The 14758-nt window shown below is 35.2% G+C and overlaps 1 protein-coding gene across 29 annotated transcripts in view; it reads right to left on the bottom strand.

Moving 5' to 3' along the window:
- RIMS2 (regulating synaptic membrane exocytosis 2) overlaps window positions 1-14758 on the bottom strand; it is a 587005-nt gene that overhangs the window by 82839 nt on the left and 489408 nt on the right. For 15 of the 29 annotated variants that reach the window (XM_065903241.1, XM_065903240.1, XM_065903265.1 and 12 more), the window contains one exon: window positions 5442-5683. The exons of the other annotated variants lie outside the window; for them this stretch is intronic. In XM_065903241.1, coding sequence (XP_065759313.1) covers window positions 5442-5683 — 242 coding nt within the window. The remainder of the gene's footprint in view (window positions 1-5441; window positions 5684-14758) is intronic. 29 annotated transcript variants of the gene reach the window in all.

Genomic DNA, 14758 nt, shown 5'->3' with positions numbered 1-14758 from the left:
TAGTCTAGCCAAGAGATAAACAAATATACAACTGATTAAAATTAATAAATGTTACAATTATAGGAAATAAAAAGTACTATGTGAGCTTAGAAATTACTACAAGATGAAAAGAACTGAGATGCCTGAGTGGCCACAGGTGATAACAGCTGATCTCTGCTTCAGCTCTGGATCCGAAACTCTCTCACCTACTCAGTCTTCCCCAGAAGTACCCCCTCTGTTATTAAAAAACCAAAACTCTTCTTTGACTCTATTTCTTCCAAGCTATAGTCCTATTTTTTATTTTCTTTTTAAAATCAAAATTCCAGAAATTGTTTTTATTTGCATCAATACAGTAGTCATCAGTCATATGTGCCTCCTTAAAATTATACAAATTTAATATGTAAAAAATGTGGTCAGTCACAGAAGCCACATACCAAGTACTCAATAGCCATACACTGTATCGGATAAAGCAGATGCAGACTTGCCAACAATGCTAACAGTTCTATTGAACAGTGCTAGTCTAGACTATAACAGAATAATTAAGAATGAAGAATGAATATACTGCCTGCATTTCAATCCCTATTTTGACCCTCATTAATTGAGTAAACTTGGGGAACTTCCTCTTTTTGCCTACATTAGTTTCCTCATCTGTAAATGAGGGTAATAGTAATTAATTCTTTCTCCATAACATTGTTGTGAGACTTAGATGATTTACATGTAAGGTGCCCCCCAAAACTTCCTAGCACAGGAAAGTGCTCCATAAGTATTCAGTTCAGTTCAGCTCAGTCGCTGAGTCGTGTCCGACTCTTTGTGACCCCATGAACCGCAGCACGCCAGGCCTCCCTGTCCATCACCAACTCCCGGAGTTTACCCAAACTCGTCCATTGTGTCGGTGACGCTATCCAACCATCTCGTCGTCTGTCGTCCCCTTCTCCTCCTGCCCTCAATCTTTCCCAGCATCAGGGTCTTTTCCAATGAGTCAGCTCTCCACATCAGGTGGCCAAAGTATTGGCATTTCAGCTTCAATATAGGTGTTAAAAATTGTTTTAAAGGATCAATCGCATTTGTTTATTTTTAATTGATGCTATTCACTCATTTTACTCTTGGCTGCACTAGGTCTCGGTTGCTGTGTGCAGGCTTCCTCTCGTTGCTGAGAGCAGGGTCTGCTCTTTGTCGAGGTGTGTGGCCTTCCCACCGAGGTGGTGTCTCTTGTTGTGGAGCAAGGGCTCCGCAGTTGCCGCACACCGGCGCAGCTGCCTGGCGACACGTGGAATCCTCTGAGCCCACAGGCAGGTCAGGGAAGCCCACGTGTTGTAACTTTTATTCTTGAAATTATTCTCACAGTCTCTCCCTCATCTCCCATTTTTGTTAACCTGCTTCAATCAGGCTTTGTCCACCATTGCAAGGTTTGTCAAGGTTTGCCAAATTCCTCCATCATGTGAAATCCAATGGTCAACTCCCAATCTTCACCTTATCTGAATTACCAGAAGCACTTGGCAGAGATGACTGTCTTCCTTAAAATATTTCCTTCCTTTGGTTTCTAAGATACCATATTCTTCTTTTTCATTTTCTTTAATGGCTACTCTCTCTTTAGTTTCCTTTAATGGATTCTCTTCCTGACTTCTAAATGTTGGTATATAACATGGCTCTGTTTTTATTATAGTTTTCTTCTTGATTCAAATTACACTAAGTAATATTATCTAGTGCCACAGCTTTAAATATTACCTGCTGATTACTCTCAAATTACATGTTTAGCTTGACCTACTAGACTACAGTTGCATATCTAATTAAACATATAACTGTACTTAGATGTTTAATGGGCATCTCAAAATCAACATGTCTAAAATAGAATTCCTGATTCCCCATATGAGGCTGAATTTGCTACTGATAGCTTACATCTGCAAAGTGATTTTTAAGTGCTGAAAGCATTTTCTTATACATTTAAAGTATGATCTTATAAAAACCCCTGTTAGGACAGCAGGTGTTAATTCCATATGTCAGATGAACATTCTATGACTCAGATATGTTGGGTAGGTTTTTTTAAGAGGCCATATTTGATATCTTATATAACCCAGGGTAAGCAATAGCATCCAAGTCTCTTTATTCACTCCATGCACTTTCTACAAGGTTGTGATGTTTAACAAGATATATTTAAGCTTTAAAAATGGCGAGTTTCCATTTAGCAGTCAAAGACACAAACTAGCATGGGGATAGATGAGAGATATGACTTAGCTACTATGTGTATTAACCAACATATCTTTAGAAATGGTTTCCCCTTTACCAATTATTAGTTATGTATGATTACTGATATAATTCAAAATAATTTCAACATTCTTTAGAAAGATATTATTTTTCTGAGCTTTCTACCCTTCAGAAGTCAAGCAAGCAGTCTTCATCTGGTCTTGAAAATTCATACTGGTAAAATGATATTTACTTTTATGATCATAAATATCATTTTAAGAAGCTGAAGACATGTATAATATATCATTCATTAAGTGATAACTCTACAACTTAAGTACATGCAGATTTCTATGCAGAGGCCAGGAAAATCAAAACAAAGGATCTAATGTAAGATCCAGCATCACAAATCCATCCATTGTTTTAGATAATGCTATCATATGATCAAAGTTTAGGTAATAAATTTGAAGATTTCAGTTTTAAACACTGTTTGAGCTTACTACTGCATTTTTAAAGAAAAGAAAATACAAAAATCTTACTTGAAACAGATACACACAAATGCAGAATTTAGAAACCTAATGAAAATTTGGAGTTCAATAATTATGAAACTCTCTCTGTTGGCTATTCTACAGTTAAACTTGGGCTTTAACGCGAGAGATACTCTGAATTCTATTGTCAATACAGGTCAAAGCTATGCAGTGTGTAAACAGGAATAATTACACATTTTAAGACGCTAAAAATTTTAACCATTATAATGTCACTGAATACCAATGAAGACAATAACAAAAAGAAACACATTATTTTTTGCTGTGCTATATATGTAAGAAGGCTATAACAAGGGAAAACTACATTTTTTAAATCTGCCAATATCACAGTGTTTCTGAAGATAAAAACCAAATCAATGTATGGTCAACAGAGCTCTATCATTAAATAAAAATACTGTCAAGGAAAGATATATAGGATATTAATGCCAAAACTACTAAGAATGAAATTGATCATTGAGAAATACTGACCATTTTCTTCTTCAAATCTTCTACATTTTCAGTTTCTGTGACACTGCTCTCTTATAGTATTTGTTCTTTCTTCATGATAATATCTCTTTCATCTTCACTGGCTCCTCTTCCTCTGTCCAATTCTAAAAAGTTAATCTTCCACAAAGTATTGTCTTCATCTACTGCTCTTTTATCTGTAGTGTTCTTTTTGGGCAATCTCACCCATGTTCATGGTTTCAAGCAACCTCTAAAATTTATGACTCCCAGATTTATATCTCTGGTTCTGACATGAGCCTTAGAAGTGTGTATTTAAATATATTCTAGACATTTCTACTCGGATATTACATAGATATCTCAGATTCAAAGTGTCCTAAATTGCAGGACTCACCCTTCTTTTCCCAATCTACTCCTTCTTTTATGCTTCCAATATCCATTAACAGCACTATAACCATTCATTCATGGATGTAAGCCAGAAACATGAGGATCACCTTAGAATCTTCTCTCCTTCACCTCCCCACATCAAACCCATCACTAAATTGCGTGGCTGACTGGCCTCAAGGCATGTGGGATCTTAGTTCCTTGACCATGGATCAACACTGCACATTCTGTATGGGAAGACAATTTTAACCACTGGGCCAAGGGAAGTCCCTGACATAGCATCTTGAAGTAATCTGTTTAAGTATATATCTTCTACTAGAGTATAAGCAACTCAGGCTATAAATGATTTCTGACTCATTTGTGTTCTCGATTTTCCTGGCACACAACAAGTGTTCAATATTCATCCAAAACCCCCAAACGAACAGAATTAATTATTTAGTTTAACACCACACATTCTCTAACTTGTAGTCTTATTAGTGTCTATTTTAGGTTCTTCATTTAAAAATATTAACAGACTGTATTTTTAGAGCAGTTTTAGGTTTACAAATGTAAGTTTTAAATAGAAAAATGCAATAAAGTTCTAACTGCTAGAGAAAAAAACCTCTCAACTTCAAAAGGCCAACATCTATCATTTTAGCACAACACAGTTAATTATGTATGTATAAATATTAGCAATTAAAAAAATCATTTAGATATGATCTCTATGTCCATACATTAAATCCCTAATTCTATATTAAAACACAAAATAACATTTAAAAACACTAAGTAAAAATTTAAACTCTAAATTAATATTAAACATAAATTAAAAATTAAACATTAAAAAAAACCTCTAACATAATCACAGTAAATATAGTAAGTTACAACCAGGATAAAGGAAAGCCATTAAAGTCTTATTTCAATATATTATTATATAAGGCTCAAATTTGCAGAATAGTTCGTAAAAACAAGATTAGGCGGGTCCAGGAACTAACGTACCCTTAAATTCTTTTGTGCTGTAGTTTTATGCCCTGACTTCTCTGTACCAGAACCACAGTATTCAGACATAAATGAGATTTAATCCATTTGCCTATAATTTATTTGCTGTAAAAGAAACACCATATTACATGCTTTTGTTTGTGTGTTAAGTAGAAGATATGCTATTATTTCCCAGATACCAGGGACTGAATGTTTAATTATCAACACCCATTTGAAAAAAGACATTGCTTTGACTCACAAATAAATTCTTAATTGCTAACAGTGGCTTTTCTGAGTTAGGAGTGTGGTATCTAATTTATTTTTGCAGATGTGATTTAGAGACTGAATTTTCAAATAGCAAAGCTTTGAATATCTTCCCCATCAGCAGAAAATTCCTCCACCCCTGCAGCTGGAGAATATTGCTGCTTGAAGTGTTAACCGGGAAAGTAAAAACTGCAGTGAGGAAACTGACACAACTGGTAAATGCTGCTTACAAACTGAAAAAGAAGTTAGGTTGTCAGCAATAAGAGAAGTATATTATTCATACAAAATATGTGGTGTCATCTTCATCATGGTAACTTGCTGGGAGTGGAAATTAACTTGGTGGGTTCCAACTTGAGGAACCTAAAGAAAAGCAAACATCTAGCAGATCAGAGCACCTTTGCAAAGGACCAGAAACTGAAATCAGGGGGACCACAGCTGAGCTCCTCCTTGAGGAGAAAAGAAGTGAAGTGCATGTCAAGAACAGTAACCAAGGTTCACTTCCAAGCAGGTTCGCTCATCACTGAAAAACAAAGTCATGGTTATATTTTCAGAAAGGTCCACTAGTTTAAAACGCCCCTTTCCTTCTGGTACTTGTCATCATCCACATATTACTGAGGCAGAATGAGTAAGAGAAAAGATTATGTGTTTTAATTACAACTCAATTAGGAAGTCAACAGTAACATAAAAAATGCCTACCTGTTTGGCTGAGCTGAGAAGCACTGCGGCTCTTCCGGGAAAGACCAACGATAGCTACCATTTTGGCCCCAATGCTAGAGCGTCGCTTTTTGCTGCTGGTGCCCAAGGCACCCACTGCGGTGTCCGACTGGCTGCCATCATTCTTCTCCAGCGAGCACATGTCTCCGCTGATGCTGGTGCTTTTGGTCATGTTCTTCCCTGAGATGCCCATTTGTCTGCTTTGCATTTTGGATGTAAAGACACTGTAGGCCCATGAATCGTTAAAAGTGATGGCAAGAGCAAAAAGGAAAAGACAGAAAAGGGTATTTTAGATGAAATATCTGGAGTATAATTCATTTATATCATTAATGGGGCATGCTTTTAGGATTTAAAAATTTTCAAACACTCTAGTCTTGAATGGGTTTTATTATTCAGGGCCAACCTTAACATAAGTATCCAAAATCAGACATGTTTTCATTTCTGCTTTCAAAGAAGACACTGGTTTGCATGGCCACAGTGGGGAGAAAAAAAAGATTTGTGAAAAATAAGTGGGCTCATTTAAGAGAATATGCTGTCTTAGTGCAATATGCTTTAAGGCAGTCATATAACAAAAAGCAAACAAACAAAAAGAAGTTTCCAAACCATTTTTCTCTAATTTGCTTCACTATAGCCATCAAAGAGAAACTCTATGACTGGGGAAATTTTACAAAGAAAAGGCAAAAATGACAGCATCTACTGCTGCATGGCTGTTTAATTTTCTCATTTTATTAATAAGATTTTCCTAAACCTTGTTAAATTTTCTAACAGGGATTGATGTTTTCATTAGTTTTGAATTAAAAATAATTTATTTCACTTTACATTTTCATATTTATTGATATGTCTATATTCCAAAAAGGAAGGAAAGATTTTCCTCTTGTATCCATTTGAAAGAAAGAAAAGTCATTAGCAGTTTTCTATACAATATGGTCAGAAGGCAATAATTCTTAAACACTTTTTTCCCTCTATCCAGAGTAATATCTACTAAAAGGTAAGGATTAAGAATCAAACTCGGGCACGCCTGGCATGGAGTCCTAACTATTGGACTGCCGGGGAATACCTAACATGTTAGTTTTATTAACCTATGTTCATTTTCTCCAAGTATTTAAGAGGGAAAAGACTCAGTGTGAATTTTTTAAAAAGACAGTAAAGTGTACTATTTTATCATTCATTTAGTTTCAAGAAGAAATGAGGCATAAACAGACCAAGAGATAGAAAGAAAGGAGACAGTGTATATACTTCTATGGTGACACAAATTAATCATTTTCAAGTTTGTCTGATTTTGCTATTTTTCCATAAGCAACTATAAAATAAAGTAGAAAGAGTTTGGAGGTAACAGATGGGGGCTTCAATCCCAGCTTTACTGTTACTTAACTGACTTCCTTCAGAAAGTTTATTGCTTCTACTTGATCCTCAGGGTCCTCATTTATTAGAGAATATTTCACTGTAGCTTCTTATTTTAAAGAATAGACATAATAAGATTAAAATAAATATTCAATAAATAGAAATGACAGCAATTAGGGAATATAGACAATACATAAAATAAGGCTAAAGCCCTTCAACATACATATGTAAATACTTTAAAGCATCAAAAAATAATCTTTATAAATTTTAAGATTTCTGAGATTCAAATGTCTAAAATGGTTTTCATATAGCCAGCGTCATGTGGCTAAATGCAGGGTGGACTACACTGGGAGTCAGGAAATCTGGATATGAATTTTAGCTTTACTGAATAATCTTATGAGAGTTGTTTCCCTTTCTGGACGTTAACTTCCTCAGTTAATAAATGAGAAAACTTAAATAAAGTACTAAGCATAGTAGGAGAAACATAAGGGCTCCAAAAATTATTCTCTTCCTCCTTCTTATTATTATCTCCACCACCACTACCACCACCATCATCCATTAAGCATCAATTAAACATGTAGAACCGGAATATCTATAAGGTCCCCTTTAATGATGAAACACTTTGCTCCCAGAGTATATCTTGTTTCATGGGTTCTGGGCAAATGAACATAGAAATACAACATGATTTTATGGTATGCTAACATCAGAAAAGGCATGGCATAGTCTAGACAAGTCAAAGTTCAGTCGAGACCACGGCTTTCAAAATAATATATGTTCCATAGTCACAATAACTAGTACTCTTGTTTTGTAGGAACTTTTACCCCAAGCATACTTTTCTAAAAGAACCACCTACTACATACCAAGAAGTTAAAGATACACTCTCAAAATATTATACCTTGTGACTTTTGCATTTTAATTCTCATGGTTGGATATTAGGGCATAAAGAACATAGCCAAAACCAATCAGGATATAATAAAATACTAACTGAAAAGATAAATAAGTTTATAGATAAATGTTTTACTGACTATTTGGTTTTAAAGAAATGCCCTTCTCTTCAATCTAGCACCTTTGATAATGCATTATCTACAAGAAGGGTTATTAAAAGTTTTGTAAGATGGATCTACTTCTCATCTCCTTAAAATAGAGATCATCAGGATGAGTTTAAGTAGTTGCTCTTCAGCGCCATGTTTTGAAGGGAGGGTGACTAAGTCTAGGGTATTACTATTGGTTTCTTTTACTTTCCTCACTTGGCCATCACCTTAAACTATAAGCAAACAATACTGCAAGCAAACACGCTATCAACCAACATATTAAAAGTCTTGTCGCTCTTCACTTATAGAATATTTTGTAGTAAAGAATCTGGAAACATGGGTGATCATTTGGAATACTCAGCAGTTAAGAAAACACAGACCCTATCATTATATTATTACTTTAAAAGAGAACATCTGTAAGGGTCTGGTAACAAGGTAAATTACCAATGTTGCTGGTGGGAGTATCAGAGGTATATCTCTGAAAGGCAATATGACAAAATGTATCAAAAGCGTTTAAAAAACATGCCTATCCTTTAACCTATCAATATTACTTTCAGGATTTACCCTAAGGGAAAACAGCAATGACCAGAGATTTAGCAAGAATAATATTTATTGCAGAAACACATATACACACATGGCAAAACCCTCAGAAATGTCCAATGGTAGAGGATGTTTAAAGGTCATGTTCATCAATAAAATAGAATGTACCTTTGAAAATGTTGTTGTAAATAAATATTTATTAACATAAAATATGTTCTTGATATGGGAGAAAGGGCGAGAGAAAGCAGATATCTGCAGTTTAGCTTTGGATGGCACATAAACCAAACATGGATTCACTACCACTAGGGCACACAAGTAAATTCAAATCCCAGAGTGATAGTGTCACAAACAGAAAAGAAAATAAAAGAAATTTATATAAATAGAAATAAACATCTCTTGCTAAACTGGGTAGCTCAGGAAACCTAGATTCATAGATGACTCATTAGCTACCTGCACTAGAGGAATAAAGATAATGTAAAGAAAAACAAAATATGTTTCAGATGTTTATGTTCTTGGGAAAAGAAGTACAAATGTATATAGCAAGAAATCTAAAGGATGTACTGTGAACAGTGTAAAGTGGTTTTAATTTTCTCTGGTTGGTATTATGCTTTTTAAAAATGTTCTTTTTTTTTCTATTTTGTTTTTTCCAAAATGAACATAAAAGTTATCGGCAACCAGAAAAGAAAATTAAAACAATCGGACAAATGAAAAAAGCAATGAAGGACCAAAACAGTTCATTTGCATAGTTCATTCCATAGGCGTGACTTTCAAGCTAATTCCATAAGATTACTACACACTAATATTGGGCACTGATACAAGATGCTCAATTCCAGAAAGAAACAGGGTTTCACGTTCTGAATATGGTCTTATGCATTTTTCTGATTTTTGGCATTGGAAAATAATGAAAAAGTTTATATATGTAGTAGTCTTGAATTATGAAAATTGCCAGCTTTATGACATATTTTATGACTATTTTATGACATAGTTATAGTTGTTTAAAGTTGTATGCTGAAAGATTTTTTAAAGGGCAAATCTCGTATCACCTATCATTAGGAGAAATATAATGAAAGACGGTGAAATACTTATAAATAGTCTCTAAAGACTTAATTAGCATATTTAAGGGATTATAGTAGTTAGTGATTAAACAAAATGTTTATAGGCCAAAAGTATTCATTAATAGGTTTGAATGAATACAGCTATGTAGTTTGACTGTTAAGATAACCAGCAAACACGGGACAAAGATAAACTCTTGAGTTTGTAAGAGTATAAACATAAGAGTAACACTGTAAATAAAATACACAGTTATGAAAAAATATTTCATCATGTTGAGAGGTGGGAAGGTGATCAGGAGAGAACCTGCCCAAGGAATTAAGAGACTGGAGTGACTCAGAATTGTTATGAATGAAGTAGAGAGGGCCTACCAGCTCGCAGAATGGAGTGTGAGAACTGCAGCGCAGGGGCAGAAAAGACACTTGAATGGGACTAGTTATAACACCTTAGGCTAGTAAGTGGTGCTAAGGAAGCCTAGGAGGACGTAAAAGTTAGAAGACAACAGGAATAATGAAAGAGTAGGGGAAAAAAACCCCACAGAGATGAGCCAAAATCCCAAACATTATGTCACCTTGAAAGTCTTAATTCTCTTTCCTTCCCATTCCTGTATTCTTGGAGGCATGTGCCAAGAGCTAACTGAATACCTATCACTATACCTCAGACTCGACTGCACCCATTGTCAGTCACTGAGTGGATATCTGGCTTTGGAGTGCCATTTCTTGATTCTGGCATATACCTTGTGGGGAGGGGGAAAGGAGGATAACAAACCCTGCTAAAACGCTGCTCTTCACCTCATCAAATATTTTCTCTGTATTAAATATTATTTCCTTCTTAAAATGTGGAATTCAAAATGGTTATGATCCTACATTATAGTTTGATAAACAATATTTCACTTACTCAAATGATCATCTACAATTTTAGGCTAGTAAAACAGTAACCATTATTCAAATGTTTATTGCATATATATCCCCACAAATGCAGGGATACAAGAATGGTATTACATAGGCTCTTTTAATTAATGTACTGGTAAATATATCAGCATGTAAAATGCAAATATGGCTGCATGTGAACATTTAGAATTAAGAGTTCAATGACCAGTTCTAATGTCATTAAACCTTAATTAAGTTAGATAATAAAGAAAAGACCTCTCTCTGAAGAGTATAAAAAAACTGAGTTCTTCATGCTAAATCTTTGATTCCTGGAGATGTCCAGAATTTAAACATTTGGTATTTTTAACAATACTTCAGGTACTGTATACAAATGCATTCTATCAATACACTATAATGTATTAGCATATTATCTAAGTACTTGAATGTGTGTATTTGTCTATGCCAAAAAGTTGATGTCTAGAATTAGGGAGGAATATTTAGCTAATCAACAGATTGTTTTTTAGTCAAAACATCTTCCTTGACTATACCATTAGTAATGAAACTGTGTTTAATGTTCCTAAGTCTTGGATCTCAGGATAGGAAGCAGTGCCTTGCTGGTTAAAGAGCAGATCCTTGCTCATCTGGAATGAGTGGAAATGAATCCTATCACTTTTGGGCAGAAGCATTTGATTGGTGGTGTTCAACTCCAACTTCTCTTTCCCTCTGCTGCTGGGACTGTGAAAGACAGAGCCTCTATCAGACTGAGCCCCTGAGTGACTATAATGGGCAGAAGTGAATTTTTGTTGATTATGCAACTAAGAATTCAGAGTTGTTTATAACAGCAGCACAATTTAATACGTCTTGAATAGCAGGATCAGGAGAGACTGCCTGTGAAAAAATCAATTAGGAGTTTATAGCAATAGTTCTGGAAAGGAAACAGGAACTTATGCTACTCCATTGCTACTACTAATAGAAAACAAAGCTAGTGTAAACGTTATCTAGAAGGAATCATCTATACAGCTTAGTATCTGGACCTGAGAATAAGATATAATCATAGCTCAAATTGGTAAGCATTTATTATATTTCAAATGCTTGTCCAAGTGCTTTCTATGAATTCACTCATGTAATTCTCTTGAAAAGAACTTCCCTGGTGTCTCAGGAGGTAAAAAATCTGCCGGCAATGCAGGAGACCCAGGTTTGATCCCTGGGTCGGGAAGATCCCCGTGGAAAAAGCAATGGCAACCCATTCCAGTATTCTTGCCTGGGAAATTCCATAGACAGAGATACAGTCCATGGGGTTGCAGAGACTCAGACATAACTGAGAGACTAACACTTTCACTTTCAATTCTCTTAAAGAAGAGAAAATGGAGGTCCTTAGAGAGTATAGTGTTTACCAGGTGATACTGATTTAGGAAACAATCAACATCAGACCAGTGGAATTTCCTGATGGAGAGGTTCAGTAGAAGAACTAAAGAGCCTCTTGAAGAAAGTGAAAGAGGAGAGTTAAAAAGTTGACTTAAAGCTCAACATTCAGAAAACAAAGATCATGGAATCCAGTCCCATCACTTCATGGCAAATAGATGGAGAAACAATGGAAATAGTGGCAGACTTTATTTTTGGGGGCTCCAAAATCACTGCAGATGGTGACTGCAGCCATGAAATAAAAAGACGCTTACTCCTAGGAAGAACTAGGAAGAAAAGATATGACCAACCTAGACAGCATATTAAAAAGCAGAGACAACTAAATAAATAAATAAATAAAAAGCAGAGACATTACTTTGCCAACAAAGGTCCATCTAGTCAAGGCTATGGGTTTTCCAGTAGTCATTTCTGGATGTGAAAGTTGGACCATAAAGAAGGCTGAGTGCCTAAGAATTGATGCTTTTGAACTGTGGTGTTGGGGAAGACTCTTGAGAGTCCCTTGGACTGCAAGGAGATCAAACCAGTTCATCCTAAAGGAAATCAGTCCTGGATGTCCATTGGAAGGACTGATACTGAAGCTGAAACTCCAATATTTTGGCCACCTGATGCAAAGAGTTGACTCATTTGAAAAGAGCCCGATGCTGGGAAAGATTGAAGGCAGGAGGAGAAGGGGACGACACAGGATGAGACGGTCGGATGGCATCACTGACTCAATGGATGTGAGTTTGAGTGGACTCCGGGAGTTGGTGGTTGACAGGGAGGCCTGGCGTGCTGCAGTTCATGGGGTTGCAAAGAGTCAGACACGACTGAGCAACTGAACTGAACTGAACTGAACTGAGGTTCAGTAGGAGGAAGCTGTACACTCAGGCCAAGTGCTCAAAGGAACAGTCAGGGCTAAACAGAGAGAACCAACAAGTATTTGTTGAACAGGAGATGACGGATGAAATTAGGATGGCCTAAGAAGGATGGAAATGGTCTTTCCATTCTTGAAAGTGAAAGTGAAGTCGCTTAGTCGAGTCAACTTTCCATCCTTCTTGGAGGAGGAAACGGAAACCCACTCCAGTATCCTTGGATGGAAAATTCCATGGACAGAGGAACCTGGTGGGCTGCAGTCCATGGAGTTTCAAAGAGTCAGACATGACTGAACAACTGAGACACGCAAGAAGGAAGGCAGGCTAACAGGGCAGAGAGAGAGAAATGAAAAAGATTGAAAAGATAGTCCAAGGATTACTTATATTTAAAGATTAGAAAAAGAAGAGTGACCAAGGTGAATAGAGATGCATTCTCAGAAATAAGAAAAATAGTATAGAGTCAAATTCCACAGAAGACAAGAATGAGGTTCAAGAAAGTTGTGGTGGTCAAATGATATGGAGTTAATTATCAGGAACATTTAAGAAAAGCTACAGATTTAGAGGTGTGGAGGACACAAATGACCCTTAAGAAAGCAGCTATTGAAATTCCTTCAAGATGGAGAAATACATGAATTTAAAAACACAAATGTTTGATTTAGAACATTAAATTTGTATGCTGTGAGGAATTTTACTAAAGGAGAATAAAAGGAATTCATCTGTGTATCTGTTAAATAAAACTGTCTTACCACAATTTCTAGATCCAAAACTACCTGGCTAATAGTTCACCAGAAATGTTTCTTTTACTCATTGGTCCTCTTTTTCCTAACTTAGCAAATGAGGTTAAAGATCATTGTTAAGGTAGTATTAAACTCCGAAGTTTTACGACCATAATACCTCTGTTAAAGTGGTTTTTTAAATTAATCACTTTCAAATTTTCATGGTTCTTTTCTTTTTTAATTCAGCTTTGCCTGTTGTTCCCCACAATTTTCCTTGATAAACATATTTTAAGCAAAAGCATGTCTCACTTCACAAGTTTTCAGAATAAATTTCATAGTTCTAATTGATCAAGTCACCATATATATAATCTCATTTAATTTTTCTATTGGGCTTCCCTGATAGCTCAGTTAGTAAAGAATCTTTCTATTGGCTCAGTTATTTTGTTCCCAACGATCTTCCTTGATATACGTATTTTAAGCAAAAACAGGTCTCTTCACAAGTTTTCAGAATAAATTTCATAATTCTAATCCATCAACTCACCATATATATAAGATCTCCTTTAATTTTTCTATTGGGCTTGCCTCATAGCTCAGCTGGTAAAGAACTTTTCTATTATTTTACCTGCACTTTTCAGCTAACCTCATTATTTCTATATATAAATCTTTTAGGCAGAAGTAGACTTTCCTCTGGCTTATTTTCATGTTAGTTTTTTGTTTGTTTGTTTTGCCACATGATTACATAGTACTTCTCAATAACAGCTCCATGGTAAACTGTCAGAAGGGAAACTCACTGACCTGTTACTTCAAGGATAAATTTACATTTTTTCACCGTTCTTACTAATGTCAAAGGAACACTAGGAGCTAAAATTTTGTGAAAAAAAGTGAGAACTTGATTTATTTTTGCTAATCATCCAGCTCTATAATCAGTGTATCAAGTTTTGTATTTAACAAATGATGAATATGCTGCACTATTGAAATGATTACAGTACAAAAAAATTCACATTATGCTACTAAAAATAGCACTGAAAGCTAAACTATAATATGAAAATATTCTTGGACTATAACTAACCTATATAAAATCACTAAATAATGAGTTTCAAAATGTATAAAAATGTATGAAGTGAAGTGAAAGTCGCTCAGTTGTGTCCGACTCTTCGCGACCCAATGGACTATATAGTCCATGGAATTCTCTAGGCCAGAATGTATAAATGGCTATAAATTAAGGATATTAATTCCTCAGACTTTAAAGTACAAAAGACATTAGTTCCATATTTTGAAAAATAGTGGATACTCTGATTTTTTTTCTTTTGTAAACTTGATTGAAAATAAAATTCAAGTTAAAAATAATCTACTTTGTATAATCACATTGCAATATTTCAGAGACTGAGAACGAACTTTAAACTTACATATTTTAATGAAATTTAATTACTATTTATAAATTCTTATATCTAATTAATGTTTCAAGAAGAATCTACCAGA

This window comes from Muntiacus reevesi, chromosome 12 (assembly GCF_963930625.1).
Source record: "Muntiacus reevesi chromosome 12, mMunRee1.1, whole genome shotgun sequence".
Classification (NCBI taxonomy): Eukaryota; Metazoa; Chordata; class Mammalia; order Artiodactyla; family Cervidae; genus Muntiacus; species Muntiacus reevesi.
This window is presented reverse-complemented; position numbering and strand designations above follow the sequence as displayed.